At 38.2% G+C, this 24,855-nt stretch overlaps 1 protein-coding gene across 3 annotated transcripts in view; it reads right to left on the bottom strand.

Moving 5' to 3' along the window:
• Positions 1–24,855, bottom strand: part of Ylpm1 (YLP motif containing 1) — a 72,016-nt gene that overhangs the window by 6,255 nt on the left and 40,906 nt on the right. For 2 of the 3 annotated variants that reach the window (XM_051196341.1, XM_051196342.1), the window contains 13 exons: positions 21,410–21,827; positions 20,330–20,422; positions 19,926–20,115; positions 19,014–19,132; positions 17,794–17,948; positions 13,694–13,756; positions 13,293–13,412; positions 12,717–12,893; positions 12,551–12,634; positions 12,188–12,271; positions 8,341–8,421; positions 5,325–5,376; positions 566–696 (listed from right to left, as the gene is read on the bottom strand). In XM_051196341.1, the coding sequence (XP_051052298.1) occupies positions 566–696; positions 5,325–5,376; positions 8,341–8,421; positions 12,188–12,271; positions 12,551–12,634; positions 12,717–12,893; positions 13,293–13,412; positions 13,694–13,756; positions 17,794–17,948; positions 19,014–19,132; positions 19,926–20,115; positions 20,330–20,422; positions 21,410–21,827 (1,767 nt within the window). The remainder of the gene's footprint in view (positions 1–565; positions 697–5,324; positions 5,377–8,340; positions 8,422–12,187; positions 12,272–12,550; positions 12,635–12,716; positions 12,894–13,292; positions 13,413–13,693; positions 13,757–17,793; positions 17,949–19,013; positions 19,133–19,925; positions 20,116–20,329; positions 20,423–21,409; positions 21,828–24,855) is intronic. The other variant, XR_007835240.1, reaches the window with a different exon arrangement.

Genomic DNA, 24,855 nt, shown 5'->3' with positions numbered 1-24,855 from the left:
CACCATACCTCACTTCTCCACAGTCTATCAATGAGCTTTAAATAAGGATTCTTTGAGACGATAGACACCATTTTTATTCACTCATACTAAAGTACTGTCTTGATAGTCAAGCACTAAGAAAATTAATTTAAAAGAAATATAAAGAGGGTTTAGAGAGATAACTCAGGAGTTAAGAGCACTTGCTGCCAGAGGATCCAAATTTGATCTCAAAAGTATTTGGCAACTTACACAATCTGTAACTCCATTTCCAGGAGATCTGATATTCCTTCTGGTCTCTGCAGGCACCAGGCATGCATATGGCATATATTAACATACATGTAGGTTAACAATAATACCAATAAAATAAAAATAAACAAACTTTCAAAAATTGATTCATCTGTGCTGAAAGAGTAGATGTGCCTGTAAATTGTAGTGCTTTTTGTCTTTATTGGGAGCTAGAGACTGAACTTGGGTCCTTATAATTGCATGACAAGCATTTTACTGACAGGCATTTCTCCATCCCCAACTTTCTAAAATCCAAATGCTATTTGGATGAGTCTTCCTTCATGCTTCAGGCATCTCTTACCCTTTTCTTCCCGGGCTCAGAAGCACGAGTTTCATAGTCATCAGGGAGCTGCAGGTAATCCTCCATTCTGCTGGCAATCGCCTCCCAGTCACGTTTACGTTTAGTGCCAGTCCTTAAGCCATCCAACTTGTCTGAGGGACAAACACAGAGCCACAGCATTAAAAGTGTGTGAATTTGCACACAGCACACAAAGAAAAAGGAGGGCTAGATTGTTTCCAGAGGGCACACCCACATTTATCAATGCAGCATCATTCAGATCCAAACTATCTTCTTGGCTAAGAAAATATCAAATTTTATGTGATTCCCACACCTGTTTGGTATTTGTACTGGGTAATATTTATATTTTGATGTTTTAGCAATAAATATGGGTAAGGCAAGAAAAGACCCTCCCACCCTGGGGGGGGGGGGAATCACACTTCAGCTCATATGTTCTAAAAAGAAAAACAAAACAAACAAACAAAAAACAGTTCTCTTTAAAAAGAATTATTATTATTTTTCTTTAACACAGTGTTAATACCACTCATTTGATCTACAACAATGTATGATAGTGTATCACATGAAAATCAGATAGCAACAAAATCGTGTTTAAGGATACGTTTTTGATTACGATTTTGGCTAAGAACGCTCGTGAGTTAGCATTTATGAGTAAGGTGACTCATATATGAGACCTCCTATTTGAGTATACTATAAAGTACTGTTGGCGACTTGGTACTTAGAGTATACTGTAAAGTACTGTTGATCACTGGGTACTTTGACTATACCGTAAAGTACATTGGCTCACCACGTTATGGATTGGTATGTTGTTAAATAACAACAATGAAAATGTGTTGTGTCTTTTTTATTCATCATTAATATTGATTTTGAATAAAGATGTGGAGTGTTATGAGTTATGTACAACTGAGCTACAGTGAAGCACTTACACCTCCCGAAGTTATCCGAACACACTATTGTTAAAGTGGGCTAATAAAGGAAAGCTTAACTGCTTCAGAAACAAATAACAAAAGGATGCAGAATGTGTACACTAGAAATCTTTAAGGCACCGAGTTGGAAAGAGTTTTATAAGGATCATGCAATGGAAGCAGTGGCAAGGAGGGAGAAGTTATGCTTTTTAATATACAAACTCCACACCCAACTAACTGTATACAAACTTTAAGAAGCCATTAAGATTTTGCATAATTACCAAAGGGTTTAGTTTTCATACCCTTCCCTCACAAAAGCAATTATCACTGAAAAATCAGTTACACAATGACAACTGTTTACAAACTCTAGAAAATTGTTTCATCTTGTTTCAACAACATTTCCCTGAGACAGGCTGCACAGAACCAATCTTCTACCTATTCTGCTGATAAAATGCTGTACCAAATGGCTCTACAGGCAGGTCACACTAGACAGAATCCTTGGCTACAAAGGGACATGGTATCAGAAAACCCTTGATATCCCCTAAGTAGTAAAACACCTTAGTTCAAAACCTTACACACACAGTGTCTTACCAGAGAGTAAGAAGCTCCAGCATACTCATTAAATAAACTTCAAGGATTTCCAAACTTAGAACAATTGATTTGCATGAACATACTCTGAAGGGAACATTTCACATTTCAGTTCTAACAACAGAGCATGGCCAGGCAGCACTACAGAAAGGCAGGTGGAAACAGCAAGAGTATTTCCTTGTCCACTAGGTAATGACAGCAGGTGTGGACCATGTGTTCTGTATTTGCAACTTGAAGCTCCAAAGCCTGCATTTCTAGTCACAGCACCCTTATTTGAAATCGTCTATTTGAAATTTTATTGTACAAGCATGTTTAAAGTTTCTTTTGAGTGCTGAAGAAAGGCTGGGCATTCATCCACATGAATACTAGAACCCCAAATACTTGGGTGGTATAAAGTAAGGGAAGAGGAATCTGGGTGTTGGTTACAGAAGAAAGACAGGTGTCCCCACTCACAAATTAGAGGCCTGGGTTGCAAAAGATGTTTTAAAAGGATGAAATTTTGAACCACAGAATTTACCATATCTTTAAAACGTTGCATGTTACCATAGCACAACAGAAAAATTTTATAGATATAGCTATGTATTTTCTAAATATAGATGGTATTTGAAAACTTGTCCAAGGTGAACATACAAGAGTTATGTGCCTACACAAATAACAATTACATCTCAACTGTCAAAAGATGATTCAGTCTGTCTAATGAGTAGAAGGCTAAAATACAGCTCCTAAGAACAGAAAGTGACATTAGGATGACAAAAGCAGAGCATATTGTAAGAAGAAACCTATTAGGATGCTAACAGTCTCGAATATTTTAGGTCGCACAAGTGTGAGAAACTAAAAACCAACATCACTGGAACTCAAGTAGGTGCAGCACTAAATCCCAGCAGATGTGTGTAAAACCCAGCTCTTGCATTACCACGTCTATTTCCCAGTTAAGAAAGAGGAGTCGGGTGTAATTAACACTGGTCAGGCAGCTGTCAATCATATGCAATCGGATGCCAGATGCAGCTCAGGCCAGTAACTTTTAAATTGATTTAACAAACACAGGCTGACCCGCATATTCAGCACAGATCAAGACTTTGCAATGAATTCTGGTCAGCTGCTTGGAAGAGTAGAGAAGTGTTTTCTTACTGGGAGACTCATCTATGAATCAAAACCCTGAGCTCCAGTTTCAGTTCTTTCTGGTCAATATGTAATACAGATAAAGCTTGTTATGCCTCCATCTCAGCATAATCATGTTGCTAAGAGAAATTTAAGAATGCTGGTAGAGTACTTGGAGAAGTAAATTGCATCAGGTAACCAAACATTAAATTTGATGAGCTATGAAAGGCAACACAAATAGGTTAATTCACAGATTATCCTCATGAGTTAGAGGCCACTCAAAAGGAGTAAACACTTTGATAAAGCTTACACTGAAAGTTTCTTCTTTCCAGGCTGGATTAACTTTGAAGATAATCCAGTGGTGTCAGAAGTTAGGTAGGGCCTTATACAAAACTTCACTGTCACTTTTATAAAGAAGTGAATTTTCCTTTCTAGATTCATTACTAATGCCATTACTGAAAAGATTTATGATAAATCCACTTCTGTAATTCACTGTGTAATGTCTTTAAAAGTGATACACTGTATAAGACACATTTCTGAGAAATAAGTAAGAGACAAGTCATATTTCCCAGAAATCAATACAAACATTAGTAACATTTTTCTTGAACAATCATCATGGCTATATTCCATTTTCTTTTCTCCCCTAAAACTAGAAAGGAAAATAGAAAATGAAATGGCTCATTTTTAAGAAGCACAATCCTAGATTATGTATTACATAACACCCCAGAAGAATATTTGCTAAAATATGCATCACTCTTACGATGCCCTTATTTTTATGATCACTCTTTGACACTGAAGTTCATCACTAAAGTATCAGCAGAAACAAATGATCTTCTAGTCTCACAGGGTATTTAAAAGTACAGCACTTCAAACGGGGTCAACCTAATTCAAAAGAGGCAAAGCTTCATTCTTTTTTTTCCCGACATCATTCTTTTAAAAATGAAAGCTGTGGTTACTATTTCCTTAAATATTTGACTACATTTAAGCAAAAATGTGCTTATGGTATATGTGGGGAGAGAGCTGATTACTGTTAAGTTTCTCAGAGGAAAGATTTGTAGGCGAATATGACAATAAACCGCAAACAATTTTCACTTGACACATGCTAAATTTTTTTTAGATTTTATAGTAAGCACCTATTCCCATAATACAGTTTCCCACAATACTAGAGTTTGTGAACCTTTTAAGATACAACCTAGTCAAAATCAACTGCTATCTTTAACCCAAGTGAGCCAATTTACTCCCCTTTGATGTAAAGGTCACATGACTTCATCAGCAAAAATGCTGAGTAGCCAAAATAAGACTTTAGGACTTAGGATATGCTGAGATGGTTGCTTGGTTCTAGAGTAACAATACATCATGGGAAGAAAAACTGGGAGTCCCCTTTCCTACATCATGGGAAGAAAAACTGGGAGTCCCCTTTCCTAATCAGTAGTCCTGCATGGTTCCTTTAATTTCTACTGACGCACCTTAATTGACATATTAAATTAGTCTCTTTAAGTGAAAAGAAAAAGACTGAAAAAAAAAAATCACCTAACAGTATCACACTAAAATACCTAAGGAATCCACTTAATACATACATTTTTTTTTTTTTTTTACTTGACTAAATCAGGCAACTCTAAGGTTAAGCAATCATTCAAACCAGTTTACCTGGTAACTTGGTACTAAATAAAACAGCATACAGGAAAATTTAAATGGAGTTTCCTTAAATATTTCAATTATGTATTTACTTCAAAACATAGAAACTCAAATTTATTACACAAGATATCTTCTTTTTAATTGCTTTTTAAACCCTAGTATTTATTAGAATTATTATTAAAGTACTCACAAACAAGTTCAACTTTTGGTTACAGGCAAATATTTTTTAAAAAAGAAATATTAGGAGCACATTTCTAATTAATACTAAAAATAAATGTTAGAAGTGATAGTATGTTACTATGCTTATTAAATATTTCTAATTATCCTAAAAGCTTCCAATGATATCAAATTTTTTTGTAAAAAAAATATATATATATATCTTTTTACTCTGTCACAGATCTAAGTAGCCAAGGCAAAAGCTAGTGAAATGACTGAGGATGTGAGCAGAAGTTTCTGGCCCTTTACTCCATGTAGTGGAGCACTCTAAGACCATGACCATCAGGTATCACATATAAAAACAGGAAAAAGGAAATACCCACCTAGCTTTGCCTCAGAAGTGTCCATCTCCCATTTGCTTTTCGGAATGTAACCCTAAATCGTACACAGAGAGAAGCTCGAAGGGTTAGAAAGAGACACATACATGCATAACACGTTTGAATTGGAAAAGCATTAAAACTGGGAATGGATTCAGTTGCCACTCACTAGTTATAAATATATCCTAGGGAAATACAAAATATTATCCTTGAAGAAAGTTAAGTGACCAAATTCACCAAGCATGATTGCACATTTCAGAGCAGTCATCATGACAGGATCATGAAGGCACTTTGAGGCAGGTACAGCTAAGGACTCAACTGTAGCCTCAGCACCAGATGTGCAGCAATTATGGTAGAATGTACAAATAGTTACTGAGCCAGCATCAGTACCACTTAGAAAATTTATAGACTAGCTAGTTTACTTTCTAAGTACAACTGCTATTCTCAAGTAATTGAAGCCATGATGTCCAAAAGTGTTCTTCAAGATAGTCACTGCAGTGTCATTTTAAGTACTTGGAAAGGAAAACTGGTGTTTGAACCCAACTGCCCCATTATCAAGTTCACACTCATTTGAAAATGACTCAATCCGTGTGCCAGTTAGATCTTACAAAGGCTAATTTTATTGAATCGACTTCAGAGCAGAGTTCTCTTTCAGCAGATGAAAATGAATTATTTTTTTGATAGCTTCTAATAGTATGTTTTCTTATTATGTGATAAACCAGAAATTACCACAGGCAATTTACAGCTTACATAAGATAACTGAGTAATTTATTTTAAACAAATTCCCCAAATATCTTCCAATGTCCCAGGGTGCCTACAACTATGTAGCAATCCCTTTTGTTTATTCCCCTAGTCAGTTTAATCCATGTCATTAATCACGATGCCCCTTTTCCTTTATTTGGACTGTGGTTATGATTAGATCCCATTATACAGAAATGTTAATTTTAATTAGGACCTAGTGAACCGGACAAACTCATTGAAGGTATTTGACTTTTAAGAGTCATCTCTCTGCTGTTGAGAATGTTCAAGGTCATAGAGCAGACTGCCACACAGCTGCACTGGAAACACATTGGAGACACTGTAACAATCTCTACAGGAGAGTTCACCTGAGCGTTGTACTCCAGGAGATCTTTGCATTTATACATTACTCGTCTATCAGCACTAGGAATTACTAGGTAGTATTTCAGATTATAAACTACATCATCTTTTCGAAAAACACTTAGATCAAGAAAAAGCTGTGCTGATGTGGTGGTGTTAAGGGTTAAATACTGAGAAAATGTGCACAAGTGTTACCTCCAAAACCACCTAAAACCACAAGCATCACTAGAATAGCATACTTATAGACTCTGAATCACATGTACTAGGTTTGCAGAGGCGCTAAAGGCAGGAGTCTATCTCACCAACAATCCCTACAGATTCTTTTACCTAAGGAAAGTTTGGATTTCATCCAGTACAGATCTGAAAATGCAAAGTTTGCTGAGAATTCTCTTAAAGTGGTCTTAATGACACAAAACTCACTCATCATCTTGGTTAGTATTCTCCAGGAATCTTTTACCCTTGGGATAGATTCCAAGAGTAAAAGAGCTGGATTCTGCTATGTGACTGGGTACTTAGAGTAAAGTAAGAAAGTACATTCATTTCCCCCTACTGGGAGCCATCCTGGTGATCCTTTAAACTGTCATCCTTTAGCTTCTTAAAGTGGCAGGCCACATGAAAATAAAACAGTCCAGCAGAGTAGAATTGTAAGGCTTCTTTACCAGTTCTCTGAGGTAAAACTATTGTCACAATGTACTTCTCCTTAAAAAAGTAACTGCATTAAGTAAAAGCTCCAAGTTGACTACATTTAAGCAAGTGAGAGAAAGCACATCCTGAAATAAAACTACCACAAAAGATGGAGCTTCCCAAAGCTAATTAATGCTATGAATTTCTCATACTCACTTTCTAGTATAGGCTACTAGAGGTTATTAACTGTTATCCAGAACAGTGTGGGCCTTTAGGTAAATAAATTTCCTGCTCACATTTTAGAGTATGTATGTCAAAATACAACCTGATTAATCAAAATAAGACTATTAAAAAACATACTGAGACTCAATTACCATTAACTTTAAAGCTTATTTTTTAATACACATTTTAAAAAACTAGGAATGTAGAGGTCAACACCAATGCTATATAAACACAGATTCTATCAAGAGTCTTCTGTCACACACTCCTTGTAGACTATGTTTTAAGGGAGAGGAATCAGGAATCTCTGTACATTTTCATCTAGAGAAGTATGAGAAGCAACTTTAGCAAGAGCTGAAATATCAAATAAAGCAAGTAAAACTGTGGATTTAAAAAGCAATACTATCCAAAGGCATTGTTAATCTCTGTACCTCATTAGCCAACACTAAAACGTCAGTAACTGTATAGGTTTCATTTCTTGAGTGACAGGGTAAGGCAAACATCACCAGAGGCAAAATCAAAAGCATTTACAGGAGGTACACAGAATTTCATCTCACATTATTTTCTCATCAGCCTTGGTTAAAAATCCATTGCCTACACAGTCATTTTTGCCATCACTTAACAAGACAAAACAAGAACAAATCCAGCAGGCAGTGGCAGCCCTTTGCCTCTTCATTCAATAAGTTCTTCTGCTTCAGGTGACAGAACTCAATTTTGAGATCTTATAGCAAAGAGACAAGTATGCACATAACAGATAGGCTACACCACATACCTTCTGGAATGGAAAAAAATGCCCTTTCATATGTAATTTACTTTTTTGAAAAGTATAGTCTCTTACAACCACCCACGGCTAGATGAGTACAAAGATGAGTTTCTTAGTACTCTGCTAAAGTTTTCTTTTTAACAACACAGAGCTTTTTTGGGGGCTAGGTTAAAATAAAAAGGATCTAATGTCTCCATGAAGAGGAAACTTTTACTGTAAAGAGTGTATCAACACTAATCTAACTACAGATCTGAATATAAACGCTCCTTAAGAATAACAAAGAGACACTTTGCTCAAAGTGGATGGTCTGTCTCCTACCAGTTCGCTTTCCTCTTCTTCTGCATCTTTCTTTTCTTCCTTCTGTTCTTCAATGTTTGCATCGAAATCTTCCATCTCTACCTACAATATGCCAACAATAATTTTTTAAAAAGGACTGCATTAGCATTTAAGGAAGGTTGACTCACTAGGCTCTGCAATAAGCACAAGGCAGCCCAGGCTTCCCTCTATCACATACCAGTGAATCCTAACACCCTGAACTTTGACATGGGACTGAAAGACCACAGAAAGATGTTCCTGGAATTTTCATCTTTATCCCTGTAAAGTTAGGCAAAATATTTTACTCCAAGTAGATGGGTCACCTGTTTTTAATACTCAAGATGTTACAGACTTTTAAAAACTTGTAACAAGTATTTATCTAATCAAATATCAAAGTAAGAGAAAGGGGAGGGGCACAAATACAAATATGAGGGTACAGAGATGTGAGATGTACTTAGAAGGTAAAAGCATAGAGGAACATAACTAACATGCCTGTGGGAAACCATCAGAGCTCGTATAAGGAAGAGCAGATTAGTGTTTCCAACATGGTGGTTCCTCTTAACGAGACAGAGGATACTAGAAGAGAAGTACAACCAGGGGTTCTAGCTACACTAACAAGGCATGTCTTGCGGGACTTCAGAAAAATCATCACAGAAAGAATATAAAGCACCCCATTCATACTGTTAGCTTTTTTTGGACAGGATCTAGCTACATAGACCAGGCTAGCCTCAAATTCACAGAGATCTACCTGCCTCTCCCTCCCAAGCACTGGGATTAAAAGCACCTCTGGCCTCATCAAAACTGTTACTTTTAAGGTAGTGATATAACACATGCCAGTGTTTATAAGGTACACAAGAGGCAATCTAGGAAACTAGCATGGGCATAAAACTGGTAATCTCAGAAACAGATTGTTTACCTGTGCAAAGGAAAAACTGAGCTAAGGCTGGGCAATGGTGGCACACGCCTTTAATTCCAGCATTTGGGAGGCAGAGGCAGGTGGATCTTGTCTATAGGACAGCCAGGGCTAGGAAAAAAAAAAAAAAAAAACAAATAACTGAGCTAAGGACAGAGCCCTAATTGATTTCTTAAGGTCTGGAAAGGCTAAGTCAGAAAAGAAACCATGCTGAGAAAACTGGAAAGCCAGAATATGGACTCATGAAAGCCAGGAAAATAAGAGTATGTTTTTAGAAGGTGGCATGATCAATTCTATCACGTGTGGCTTTAAACTTGGGCAACAGGATAATGTCTGCTCTCAAACCTCAGAATCACACACATTAAAAACAGCACCATTCAAAGAACAAGGTCAAACAAAACAGAAATACACAAATGATTGAGGCAGAAATTCACTCTCCTTTCATGATAAAGATTTTCTTCCTCCAGACTAGTAACTACCACCAAGAGTTAGCAACGGGGGCTGGAGAGATTATGAGCACTGACTGCTCTTCTAGAGGACCCAGGTTTGATTCCCAGCACCCACATGATAGCTCACAACTGTCTGTAAGTCCAGTCCCAGGGGACCAGACACCCATACAAAATACTGATGCACACAAAGTGGAATAAATAAAACAAAATAAAGAGTTAGCAATGAGTGAAAATGTGTTGGAGAAAAAGAAATTAATAGATATGTATAGATTATTAAAAATTGTAAAAAGGAGAAAAACTCAATAGATATTACCCTAGTGCCAAGGTTTAGACCAATGCCTAAATCACAATGAGGTAAACTGACATCTCAAATGATGTGAACACAATTCGAGGCACGAGAACATGTAATTCATGCAGCATTCCTGCAAAGTTTTGTTTTTATACACATTCATTCATTCACTTGTGTGTGAAAATAGACATGTGCTCAATGCTCTGGCACACAGCAGGGTATCCGAGAACAATTTGTAGGAGTTAAGTCCTCTACCCACTCAGCCCTGCCTGCTATTTAATTTAACCTAAACTAATGGAAACAGACAACACAAACTTATGGGCACTCAACACTACAACTGGTCTATATACATAAAAATTCTGTTTTTTATGTAGCCTGAGAAATTACCTTTGATAATGTAAGTCTGAATCTGGATTTTCTTTCTTTACTTTTATTTTATGTGTATGTGTGATTTACCCACATATATGTCTGTTTATAGTGACTGAGAAGACCAGAAGAGGGTATAGGATCCCCTAGGATTAGAGTTACAGATAGTTGTAAGCCACTACATGGGTACTGGGAATTGAACCTGTGTACTACTCTAGAAGAGCAGTGCTCTTAGCTACTGAGTCATCTCTTCAGGCCCTACAATATTAAAAATAAAAATAGATAAATAAATAAATAAACCACAGGCATTAAGTGTGTATGCTTCAAAGTTTGTAAGATGCGTGCGTGCGTGCGTGCGTGCGTGTGTGTGTATGTAGGTCAAAGTTTACAGAAGGTGTCTCCCTCATTATAGTTCTCTACTTTTTTATTTTTTTTTGTCATGGAACACAATCCAAAAGTACTAGAATTAAAGGTAAATGCCACCTTACTTTCTGAGATAGGGTTTCTCATTGAACCTAGAGCTCACCAATTTAGACTGGTTAGCCATGAGCCCCAGGGATCTCTCTCTTTTTTGTCCTCTCAAGACAAGGTTTCTCTGTGTAACAGCCCTAGCTGTTCTGAAACTAGTTCTGTGGACCAGGAAGGCCTTGAAATCAGACAGATCCACTTGCCTCTCGATTAAAAGTGTTCCCCACCACTACCCAGCTCCCAGGGATCTCTCTTATCTCCCCCTCCAAAGTACTGGGATTACAGGCAAGGGACAATGTATTCTGTGTTTATATGAGTTTTGAGAATCAAAGTTCAGGTCACATGCTTTCATGACAAGCACTTTACTGAGTGAATCATTTTCCCAATTATAAAAGGTTATAAAAGCTGGGCATGATGGTACATGTCTTCTCTGTGACTTCAAGGCCAGTCTTATCTATAAAAGAGTTCCAGGCCAGCCAGGGCCATACAGTGGTCTGGTTTCATCCCACACAAAAAGGTGCTATAAAGTACACCATCAGGACAGGTGATGAACTCTAAATATACACTATTTTTAAGCTAACTCAAGGAAATTTGGAGGCTGAATTAAGGAGCTGGCTATGGGGTATGGCCTAATGGGGAAGGTAGATAAAATAAATTAAAATACAAACAAAAAACTTAATTTAGGAAATGTATTTTACTTATCAAAATTAACATTTTTCTTCTTCTTTTTTTTTTAAAGATTTATTTATTTATTATGTATTTAAGTGTTCGACTGCATGTATGTCTACAGGCCAGAGGAGGGCATCAGATCTTATTCCAGAAGGCTGTGAGCCACCATGTGGTTACTGGGAATTGAACTCAGGACCCCTGGAAGAGCAGCCAGTGCTCTAAACCATCTCTCAAGCCCTTTTTCTTATTTTTTTGAGACAGGGTCTCTCTATATAGATCTGACTATCCTGAAAATCATTCCATAGACCAGACTAACCTAGAACTCACAGAAATCTCCTTACCCCTGCCTCCCAAGTACTGAGATTAAAGGTATGTGTCATCAGCCTGGCTAATGTTATAATTTTATAATTAACTAAATTAGAGAATGTCCTTGTTCTTAGAAGATAGCCATCAACATATTTAGGGGTGATGAACTAAGATTTTTCAACTTAATTTTCATATAGTTGTACAGTAATGGTATTATAATGTTACTAAGTATTTATAAAGAAAAATGTGGGAAAATATTAACAATCAGATTCATTAAGATCATTACATTGCTCATGTAGCTTTTCTGGAAGTTTAAAACTTTCAAAGTAAAGAAGGTGAAGAACGTATTGCTTAATCTTAACTGCATTTGAGGCAAAGATACCCACTTACTTCTTCAATTGCAGCATCTTGTAGCAAGGAACGGATGTCTAGACGCATCATGTGTCGAGGTGCAGTTTCCCAATGATCAGCCATCTATTGAGATATTCAGGACAAGTTATCTCAGACAATTATTCCTATAAAGACCAAGTAAGCTGTCAAGATAAATGCAATTAATGCTACAACTTGAAAAGGCTGGTTCCAAGAAGAGCTAGGCAACTCCTTCCAGTTAAAATACAGAAAGGAAAACATTTATTGAAGCAGGTAGAAAAGAAATGCAGAAAGAAAAACTGAGGTGAGTAACCTTAAGACACAGTGCTGATGCTGAAAGAATGATGTTTGGGATCTCCAGCACCCATGCTACTGAAAAATCACCTTATTTATTTCTTTAAGCTTTCTTCCATGAATATTTCTCTTGCCACAAGTCTGGTTATCGGCACTCATTTCAGCCAAATATACCTAAACAGAAATAAATAATGAGTAGGCCAAGAAATAGAAAACTCAAGCTAAAAAGTGCTTCAAAAGTTCTTTAAGACCATACCTCAAAACCCTTGGTTTTTGCTGCACTCCAAAACTGGTCAAAATGTCTAACTCTGTCATTGATAGCATCCAGAATGATGAAAGGGAAAAATCCATCATCCAGAGTCTTTTTGAACGTTTTGAACATGCTGGTGCGGTACGTCTCCTCCATCTCAGCTTCATATTCATATTCCATCACCTAAGATCACAGAGAAATGGGGTTAGCAGGAGGAAGGAATCAGACTCAGCCTGGTTAACACCGAGACAGGATGACTTTGCATCCTTCACCCCTAAGTACCAAAGCTGGTGTCCAGAAACAGGAAGTGGTCATATTCAAAAAAACCTTCATCTCAAGCCAGGCATGGTGGTGCCCACCTTGAATCCTAGCAGGTGAGACAGGCATATCTTTGTGAGTTCAAGGCCAACCTGGTCTACCTGGCAAATTCCAGGCCAGCCAGGGCTACATCATAACACTCTGCCTCAAAAAATAAAACAAAACAAGCAAACAAACAAACAAACAAACAAAAAAACCTAATAATCCCATCTCTCCCTGAATTCATTTTCTTTGAAATTCTATCAACAGGTCTAGGTATCATACCTTCTTTTTCACTTTCTTTCCAGAATCTGGATCTTTTTCTTCTTTTTCTACTTCAGTGATGAAATAATCATCTAGACTTAAAACCCTGGGTGCAGGTCCTCCAAATTCTACTTCCTTATCCTAAGAATAAAAGTCAAGAAGATTAAAAAAAAGTGAATCAAGTTGACAAACACACTAAAGTTCCTACTTGTGGCTAATAAAATTAAAATTTCCAATGGTTTTAAATCAATCAGGGGAAAAATTATTTGTCTAAGTGAATGAAAGACTTATTAGGGAAGCATCTACTAAGGATCAATGGCATCTATAACTGATCAAATGGGACATACCTGTATGTTTGCTGCCCACTAATACAAGCAACTCATTTTTTTTTTTTTTTTTTTTTTTTGCTTTCCCATACTCACCCGAATAAGTTTTGCAACATGTGTCTTTCCACTGCCAGGCAATCCTCTCATTATAACAACAATCTGAAACACAATGGGAGAGGGTTGTTTTGTGTGAGGTTGGGAAGGTAGCTCAATTGGCTCAGTTTCTGTATGCTTGCTTAGCATTTGGAAAGTCCTGAGTGCCATGCCAGCATTGTGCAAATGGCTACAATCCCAGCACTCAGGTGGTAGAGGAAAAAGGTCAGAAGAACAAGGTCATCCTTGGATGCACAGGGACTCAAATACTAGCCTGCTGTACCCGGGACCTTGTCTCAAGACAGACAAAGCAAAACAAAACACAACAAAGGAAATGAATATGTATGTGGAACCAACTTTTTAAAAGCCAAGTCCACCCCCCCCCATTAGAAAATATTGCAACAAGAATGAAACTAAAGACACATCATACCATGGAATAAAACTAAACAAATGTTTGAAGGGAAGTTTTAGGTGTAGATGTCTATATCAAAGAAGATTTAGGGCTGGAGAGATTTTAGATTTGCTGGTACACTCAGCTAGTACTTAAAGAAAAAACAATAACTCTCTTTAAAACATATTTCTGCAATCTGAGGAGTGGCTCAGCAGGTAAGAGCACCGCTTTCAGTTCCCAGCACCCACATGCTGGCTCACAACTGTCTGGTAATAACTCCAGTCCCAGGGGGTCAGGGGATCCAACATCCTCTTCTGACCTCTGTGGGCACCAAGCCCACATGTGGTATGCATATATACGTGCAGACAGAAAAAAAAAAAAAACCTCATCACACAAAATTAAATAAAATATTTTAAAACATTAAAAAAAGATAACATTGAAAACCTACTTTTCTACCTAAAACACTAGGAAAAGAGCAAGCTAAAACTAATGAAACAGAAGGAAGACAACAAAGATTAGAGCAGATACTAATGAAATAGGGAAAAGAAAATCAGGAAAACTTTAGGGCTTGAATACGGCTGATGTGTTCCTCAATAGTACAGGCGCTAAAAACTTTATCTCCAGTCTGGCACAGTGGAGATGATGGAGTTTTTATCAGGTGGAGATTAACGAAAAGTTAATTAGGTTACTTGGGGTTATTGTTGAGGGATCCTGAACACTTTTCTTGATAGTAGAATGGTATAAATTGTAAGCCTGGTGCTGGAGAGATGGCCCAGAGGTTAAGAGCACTGGCTGTTCTTCCAGAGGTCCTGAGTTCAATTCCCAGCACCCACATGGTGGCTCACAATCTTCTATGAGATCTGGTGCCCTCTTCTCATGTGCACACATGCATGTGTACATGTATACACTGTGCACACAACCAATCGATCAATTGATCAATCAATAAATCAATCAATCAATTTTTAAAAAAATTTTAAGCCTGAACCTTGAATCTCTCTGGGTTCCTGTTTCACACATGTTTCCACCATGATTCATCCTCCATGTTTTGATGCAACAAGAAAGCCCTCACCATAGGCAAGCAAATTCTGATGCTGCATTCTTTCATCTCCTACACCATGGGATAAATAAACATATTTTCCTTACAAAAAACCCAGTCATTATGTCAATAGATAAGTCATTTTCTAACAAAAAACAGTGTATGCACCCATGAGCATGCACACACACACACACACACACACACACACACACACACACACACCCTGCCCAAATCTATAAAACCAAAAGCTGGTCCTCTGGAAAACAAACAAACAAACAAACAAACAAACAAACAAGGAAGCAAAAAAACAAAATTGATAATCTTTTACCTCGACTAAGAAAAACAATATTCAAATTACTATAATAAAAAAATGGAGCTATCATTAGCAATATTACAGAAACGCGAAGAGATTATACATCCTTAATTGAGCACAAGGGAGACAGAGGCAGGTGCATCTCTGTGAAGTTAGCCTGGCTTCTATACAGATATACAGTGAGACCCTGACTTTAAAAAAAAAAATGAATGAATACAAGCTGGCATGAGGGAGACATACCTTGAATGAATGCTAGCCTTTGAGAGGTGGGGAGGCAGGAAGATCAGAAGTTCAAGGTCCTAAGGTCACTCTTGATTACATAGCAAGTTTGAGGCTAGCTTATACTTTGAGACCCTATCTCAATGAAAACAAAAGAAAAGAAAAATAGACTATGTGAATATGAACAGTCTCAGAAAAATACAGCAAATTGGTAAACAGATGAACAAAGAAACGCCAGCTAGAGCAATGGCTCAGCTGTTAAGGGCACTGGCTGCTTTTCCAGAGGACCCAGGTTTGATTCTCAACACCCACATGGTGGCTCACAACCTCTTGTATCTCAGCTGCAGGGGAGAGCCTCTTGTATCTCAGCTGCAGGGGATCTGATGTTCTCTTTGAGCCTTATAGGCACTAGGCACGCAAGTGGCACAGACATACAGGCAGAATATCCATGCATATAAAATAATAATAATACATTAAAAAGTACTAACAAAGAAAAGCCTAGGCCTAGAAGACTCTATCACTTAAGTATTTAAATAATACCAATTCTTCCGAAGGCCAGGAGTAATTGTAAACTTATATTATGAGGCCAACATCACTCATATCAAAAGTAGGCAAAGACACGACAAGAAAACTATGACATCTACTATGAATGTAGATGTAATGATCTTCAAACCAGACCCAGCAACATAAAAAAAAAAAAAAAAATTGTTCTAGTAGCACCAACTGCCATGAAAATCAATTTCTGTATTAAATTATGCCAATATACTAAAAGCAGAAATCATAAATCATCTCTACTAATGTTAAAAAAAGAAAGAGTTAAACATGAACAAAACTTAAAAACCCTCTGTAAGAAATAATATTCAACAAAGGAGAAATAGAAGGAAACTTCCTCAACCTGCATCTATAAGTCCACAGCTGAGTGCACGCCTGTAATACCAGCACCTGGGGAGGCAGAGGCAGGCCGATCTCTGTGAGTTTGAGGCCAGCCTGGTCAAATAACACAATACCTTGATATTTCTTTTCACCTGACAACCAAGACAGTTACTAAGTGACCAACAGGTGAGAAGTGTGGACACAGCTAGGGATGACTCAAATGCAAGATTTCATCATGCTGATAAAAACTACACATGATTTTAAATTTGTAAAATTATTTCTGGAATTTTTCTTTTTTCTTTAAGTCAGTGTCTTATGTAGAACAGGCTAACTTCAAACTCATAGAGATTTGCCGGCCTTTGCCTCCTGAGTGCTAAGTTTAAAGGTATGTATCACCATATTTGGCATCAATTTTAATATTTTAATTACAATTATTGCATCACTGCTGACTTCACATAAGCAGATCTGCACAAAGTGCAACTACAGAAAAGATGGTGGACTACTGTATCATTCAAACAACAACGGCAGGATATACAGGATAGGTACAGATTGAGAGTAGGCAAAGAGAGGGCTGGAGAGAGCATTTGGCAGTTAGGGGCACTTGCTCTTGCACAGGACCTGGATTTGCTCTTAGCACCCACAAGCTTGCACACAACCATTTGTAATTCCAGTCCCAGGGAATCTGACTCCCTCTTCTGACCTCTGTGGGCATCAGGCACACATACAGTGCACTACATACACACAGGCAAAAATGCTAATAAAAACAATGACCTATTAATCTATAACATGGAATACAGATATGTGAATGGAATACAGATATGTGAATGAAATCTTTATTATAAATTATTCAATATTAAATTTCAAAGCATATATATAAAATATATCAGAGATGAGAGAGAATATATCAGAAATTAAACCTAAAAGTCTCCTAATTCTCCCTCTTTTTGTGCCAAACTTACTTTTTCTCTTTTTAAAATACAATTAAGTTCTCACAAGCGGCTTTTTAAAAAAATTTCCAACATTATTTTTGCCAAGAAATCTGGCTCTAAACTTCTTTAGGGTTTTAGAGTGTAGGCAGAGTCTGAGGTTATTTGATTTCAGATGCTATGAGGCTTTGAATTCAGTATTTTTAAGTTGGGAAAAACTGGGAAAATTCTACTCAAGATATTTAAAAAGAACTAATTAAATAAGTAAGTTTATAAAAGATCTCTTTTATACCCTCTTACCCTTTTTAGATTTACAACATTTGCTAGAAAGTTCATCTCACTCACTCTTTCAGGCCTGCTGTCCCGGCCCGGGGGTTTCAGAATGTCGTCCACGTTCTTAGACTCAGGCTTCTTCTCCACCCGTGGAGCTGGAGGTGGCTGGTGGCCCAGGGAAGGGGCTGGCAGGGGCATTCGCTCCTCTGGGTAAGTTCTTCTTTCTCCTGAATTCCAGCAGTTGAATACATAATTTCACAGTAATTATTGTGAAATGTTATTACTTTCTAGTCTCTTCCTAATTATAATTCAGATCAGGTCTAATGAGTTGAGGGTCACTTTTAAATTTAATTAATATATAAATTTACTAAAATTGAGAAAATGAAAAGACTGGCACATTTGGGAAAACAGATTGTTCTGTAAAACACTGAATTCATCATTATTCATATTAAATATAGGAAAACATTCAGCAACAGGACATAGAGGATAACCCAAGCATGACTTATCCTGTATAGGTTCTATGACTTTTTCACTTTATAGTTTGAGAGCAAGAATCATCAATTAGGAAAGTTTATTCCTGTGAATGGTAGAAATTTCTTCTAGTTTAAGTGCAACTCAAGGTAATGAAGATAAAAGCAAATTCAATGTCTAACAGTAAGTACCTTATATTTTCTCAATTCCATGAAACAATGGAGCCATTAGGAGGTTTGAATATAAGAAAATGTATATGATGCAGTTATTAAGTAGAAGAAACACAATAAAGACAACTTTACTTGGGGTAGAGATTGAACTTAGCATATGTAGCACTTGCCCAGTTTTGGATTTGATGCCTAGCAAACTGGCTTATTCTCCATTAAAACTTCATAAATAAGTATGAAGAGACAATGAGGGCTTTCAGAGGACCAAGGTTCAATTCTATTTCCCACATGGTGACTTACAACAGTCTGCAACTCCACTTCCAAGGGCTCCCTGGGCACCAGACATACATATGGTACACCCACATATATGCAAATAAAAAAATAATAATTTTAAAAAGAGACAGACATAAAATTGAAGTTGCAGTATGATATGTGGTGGGATTATAAATAACTGTTTTTCAAAACTCCTTTAATAGTATAAAAATTAAATTTTATTTCATTAATTACATTTCTATTTTTTATAATGTTACCATCTCTTAAGGAATCTTCAAGTATGGTTTATTATGAGTGTTTAAACCCATAGCTACAATAAAAAAACACCTTCTATTTGTTTACATTTTCAACATAGTTCTTGTTATTAAGGCATTACTCTACCTCCAAACATGGATGGGCCTTCATAGGGTGGTCTGTCAGACTTCCGGTCATAGGACGGCCTATCAAATCCTCCTCTTCTGGATGAGGAATGGTCTTTTTTGTCTCGATATGACTGGTTCCTATAGGTTGTGACAAGAGTTTTTGGTAAACATGTAAATATTTGGAAGGTCTCTAATGTACAATAACATCATTATCCACCCAACAGCAGTTATTCCATAAACTTGCCTTTTCACTTATATGTACCTGAAAATCTCAAGAATTGTAAAAATAAATTGCTTGCCTATAAATTAATTACTGGTTGCATTTTATCAAAAATATTGTGCTGGTCCTGGTGGTGCATGTATTTAATCCCAGCACTCAAGAAGGCAAAGGCAGGCAGGTCTCTGTGAGTTCAAGACTCTGATCTACAGAACAAGTTCCCGGATAGCCAGGGCTACAAAGAAATCCTATCTTCAAAACAAAACAACAAGAAGAAACCCCAAAAAAACCCAAAAGTTTACTGACTTTCCTTTTGTCTCTCCTTATTTCCCATTTAATTCTCTGGAGTTCAAGCTACCAGAACTCAAGCATGTACTTGCCTAGAAATTGATCTTTCTTTAGTGAGATTCACTAAATCTGCTTGACATACTGACTTTGGGCCAGGCATGGTGGCATATCCCTTTAATCCCAGCATTCAAGAGACAGAGGCAGGTGCATCTCTGTGAGCTTGAAGACAGCCTGGTCTTCACAGCAATGTCTAGGAAAGTAAGAGTTACATAGTAGAGAGAACCTATCTCAAAGGAGAAAAAAAAAAAAAAAAAAAAAAAAAAAAAAAAAAAAAAACTCACCAAGAAAACCAACAAGGCCCTGGCTTTTTACTGAATTTACACAAGATATTTTACATACATAGCAAAGACATTTTTCACAGTATACCTGTCATCTCGGGGTCTGCGTTCTCTGTCAAATCGATCCCGCTCATAGTCAAGAACACGATCTCGGTCTCTATCTCGATGTGTCTCTCGGTCCCTTTTAAAGTCTCGATGATCTGCTATATTACTTTGACGGTCAAAATAAGGTTCACGGTCTCTGTCTCTATCACAGCGATCACGCTGGCCTGAATGGTCTATAAAAACAGCACAAAGTAAGAACTGTAAGTGTCTTTAGAACTAAAAGCAAGAAGTATAACTTTAACTTCAGAAGTAGCATAAATCAATGCCTCAAACTTAAGAATCTTTTAGTAATGTTAAAGGAAAGCCTAATCTTGCTAAGGAGGAAACTCTTGTAATAATTAGGCTTAAAGTTAAGCTTAGAATTATTAATCTCTCTGGGAATCCTACCTGCATCAAAAGTTGACCTTTCAGGTAATGGATCTGGGCGTAGAGTTATTCTTTCTCCATATGGTATCTGTTCAACTTTATTAGTAGGCATATCTGGCAAAGAAAACCAGGGATGCAATATAAGAATGAAGCTTAAGGAAACCAAACCTCAGGTTAATAATTCCTGTAGAAATCTGGCATGGTAGTGTACGCCTTTAATCCACACTCAGGAGGCTGAGGTAGGAGGATCCAGAGCTTTCTCGGTAAGTATGGACTTCATAAATGAGTTCCAGGGCCAGACAGTGTCTCCAAAGACATATAATTCCTTCTCCAGAAAACCAATTCCTGCCAGGTGCACTGGTATACACTATAATCCCAGAACTTGGGAGGTTAGGAGCAGGAGTTTAAAGTCATTTTGCTGGCTGGTTTTACGTAACCTTGACACAAACTAGAGTCATCTGAAAGGAGGGATCCTCAAATGAGAAAATGCCCCCTAAGATCCAGCTATAAGGCATTTCCTTAATTAGTGATTCATGGAGAAGAGTCCAGCCCATTGTGGGTGGTGCTTCATTGGATAGGTGGTCCTAGGTTCTGTAAGAGAGGGCCGGTGGTGGCACACACCTTTAATCACAGCACTCTGGAGGCAGAGCCAAGCGGATCTTGGTGTTCATGGCCAGCCTGGTCTACAAAGCTATACAGAGAAACCCTGTGTGGAGAAATCCAAGGGGGGGGGGGCAGGCAGGCAGGCTGAGCAAGCCATGAAGAGTAAGCCAGTAGTAAGCAGCACCCCTCCATGGTCCCTGCATCAGTTCCTGCCTCCAGGTCTCTCCCATCCTTGAGTTCCCGTTCTGGCTTCCTTCAATAATGGACTGCAATGTGGAAGTGTCAGCCAAATAAACTTTTCCTCTCCAACTTGCTTTTCAGTCATGGTGTTTCATCACAACAACAGTAACCCTAACTAGGACAGAAATTCTCTGCTACACAGTGAGTTTGAAAACAGACTTGGCTAAGAGATCCTCTCTCACAAAAAACAAAATCACTAAGAACCCCAGCAAACAATTCCTGTAAAACCCCAACCATAGATTCACTATCAATACGTACCTCGGCCATGGCCATAGTCAACTGTATGCTGCATCGGTGGTGGTTTGGACATTGGTGGCATACCCAGAGGCACTGCGCCAGGGGGTGGAATGGAAGGATGAACAGGTGGGGGTGGTAATACTGGAGCAGACTGAATTGCTGCAGTGTCTGACTTAAATTCTGAATTCAGTCCTTGATCAGCATTTGTATCCCAGAGCCCATAGAAAGAATCTTCGTCCCAGCGTTCCTGTTTCATAGACGAAGGTTTTCGCTTTATAACTGGAGGAGGAGGTGGTGGCGGAGGCGGAGGAGGAGGTGGCGGTATTGGCACAGGTGGCCTAGTCATAGGAACAGATGATCTTGCTGGTGGAGCAGAGGGTCTTACAACTGACCCTGGTGGCTTACCCATAGGAGGGCGTGGTCTATAGGATCCTGGGAGCTAAAGAACAGAGTAAATGGTTTAGAAGCTAGTCACCACATACATTGTCACTGATGGGTAGAAATTAAAATCTAGTTCTCAATCAATTAAAAAATTAATATACAAGATATATTTAAAATGTAAAACTTTTTTGTTTTTAAAGACACTAGTAGGCACTGGGGAGATGGCTCAGTGGTTAAGGTCACTCATTGCTCTTATAGAGGACACAAGTTCATTTCCTCATACCCATGCTGAGCAGACCATCTGTAACTCCAGCTCTAGGAGAACCCAAGAACTCTGGTCTGGTCCTCTGCACATATCTACCTCACACTTATACATAATTCAAAAGCGTGCACACAAGCGCACCCCTCCCACCAAGTGCACGCTCTCTCTCCTCTCTCCTCTCTCTCTCTCTCTCTCTCTCTCTCCCTCCCTCCCTCCCTCCCTCCCTCCCTCCCTCTCTCTCTCTCTCTCTCTCTCTCTCTCTCTCTCTCTCTCTCTCTCTCTCTCCATTGTGGACTATGCTGTTAATGCCAACACTTAAAGAAGATCTCTGAGTTCCAGGACAGCTAAGACTACATACTGAAATTCTGTCTCATCTCCTCCCACCCCCTGCCCTGGATAGGGTTTCTCTGTGTAGTCCTAACTGTCTAGAACTCACTCTGTAGACCAGGTTGGAGATCTGCCTGTCTCTTCCTCTGGAGTGCTGGGATTAAAGGAGTGTGCCACCACCACACAGCTTCAAAAAAATTTTTTTAAAGTAAAAGATATCACCAGGGGATGGAAAGACAACTCTGCTGGTTTTCAAGATAGGGGTTCTTTGTATAACCATGGGTGGCTTCAAACTTTGAGAGCTGCCTGTCTCTGCCTCCCAAATACTGGGATTAAAGGCATGTGTGGCTGATGCCAACATTCACCAGTATAATGTTACTAGTTACCAACAATGTGTACAAGGAGGCTGGGGAGGTGACTCAGAAGTTAAGAGCACTCACTGCTCTTCCAGAGGACCTGGATTTTGTTCTCAGCACCCTCACTGGGCAGCTCACAACTGTCCATAAGTCCAGTTCCAGGGGATCCAATGAAAGCTCTCTCTGGCCTCGAGCACCCATATAACACATGACACATATTCACACAGACATGCACATACACTTTAAAAACAAAAAAAGAGCAAGTGCTAGGACAGGCTCCAAAGCTACACAGAGAAACTCTGTCTCTGAAAGAAAAAAAAAAAATCTTTTAAAAATGTGTGCTGATTATGGTGTAGATGTTATACAACCATATAAGGGAGTTGTCTGAATGTATTAAGAATAAGTTTTAAACTGGGAGGTAAGTGGCACATGACTTTAATCCTAGAACTCAGGAGGTAGAAGCAGGCAGATCTGTGTGAGTTCAAGGCTAGCCTGGTCTACAGAGGGAGTTCCAGGACAGTTAAGGCTGCTACACAGAAACCCCGTCTCAAAAAGACAACAAACAAATAAACAAAAATATAAGTTTTAAATGCCTTTATTATTTATTTGTTAGGTCAAGACTTAATTCTATTAATAAATATGAGACAATTATGTCTGGTAGGTATAGATTTAAAAAGCAACATTATTTGAGCAGAAAGAATGTCTTTGTTTGCTTTTTCAAGACAGGGTTTCTCTGTGTGGTGTTGACCGTCTCACAGAGATCCACCTGCCTCTGCCTCCTGAGTGTTGAGATTAAAGACATGTGCCACCACTGTCAGGCTAAGAATGTCTTATTTTTGGCTTGTTTCACACTTTCGGAATTTAGGATATCTAAAATAAAAACCTGATACAAAGAAATTTGTTAATAATAGTGAAAGATTAAAAGAAAATATCCAACATAGAACAGTTCAATAAATTACTGTGCATCAAAACAATACATACAGCAATACTGGAAAGCTTGTTTGTCAGATGAACAAAACAGGAATGTGGATCTATAATCTAAAACAGTGGTTCTGAAGCTTCCTAATGTTTCCACCCTTTAGTACAGTTACTCATGTAGTGATGACCCCCCAATCATAAAATTATTTTCACTGCTACTTCATAACTGTAACTCTGTTACTGTTATGAATAGTAATATAAATATCTGATATGCAGGATATCTGATGTAATCCCCAATGAGGTTTCGACCCACAGGTTGAGAACCACTGATCTAGAGCTTCAACCTCTTACAACAAGACATGAAGATGAAAGGTGGTTTTTATCCTAGGAGCTCAATTTAGAATGGAAAACTGACAAATCAAGTACAGTATGACGAATGCTGATGGGGCCCACTATAAGACGAGAATAAACAAACAGTATGCTAAATGCTGATGGAGACCACTGTTAGATGTGTGTGGGGGGAAATGAGAGAGTTGAGTTCTAAAAAATAAACAATAATCAGCCAGATGACAGGGGCACAGAGAACAATGTGCATGTGGCAAGGGTGTCTCCAAATGGAAGAAAACTGTGGTATTCTCAGAACTGAAGGGCTCCCTGTACTGGAAGAACATGGTATAGCAGGCTGTAGTCAGCAGAGGTCAGGCTCGTACAGGAAAAATACTAGAAAGTAGATTTTTGTCCTGAGAGTGATCAGAAAATACTAATGATATTTCCTTCTAGTCAAGGTCTTATAAAGCACAGGTTGTCCTTGTAGCTACTATGGAGTAGAAGATGGCTCTATAATTCCTGATTCTCCTGCCTCTCCCTCCCAATTGCTGGGGTTACAGGTATGTGCCTGGTTCTATGTGGTACTAGAGACTGAGCCTAGGGCTTCCTGCTTATTAGGCAGGCACTCTACCAACTGAGTTTCATCCTCAGCTATTATAAACTAGGGAGCAGCATGGTAAGGCTTTGTTTTAAAAAATATTTGGAAGGCCAGGTGTGGTGACACATGCCTTTGATTCCAGTACTCTGGAGGCAGAGGCAGGCAGATTTCCATGGATTTTCAGCCTAGTCTATGCAGTGAGTTCTGACCTGTCATGGCTACAGAGTGAAAGCCTATTTAAAGAAAAAGAAAAAATGTTGGGCTAAGTGGTGGTAGTACACACCTTCAGTCCCAGCCC

Source organism: Phodopus roborovskii, unplaced genomic scaffold (assembly GCF_943737965.1).
Source record: "Phodopus roborovskii unplaced genomic scaffold, PHOROB, whole genome shotgun sequence".
NCBI classification, from domain to species: domain Eukaryota; kingdom Metazoa; phylum Chordata; class Mammalia; order Rodentia; family Cricetidae; genus Phodopus; species Phodopus roborovskii.
The sequence above is the reverse complement of the archived record's forward strand: the minus strand, read 5'-3'. Positions and strand labels throughout refer to the sequence as shown.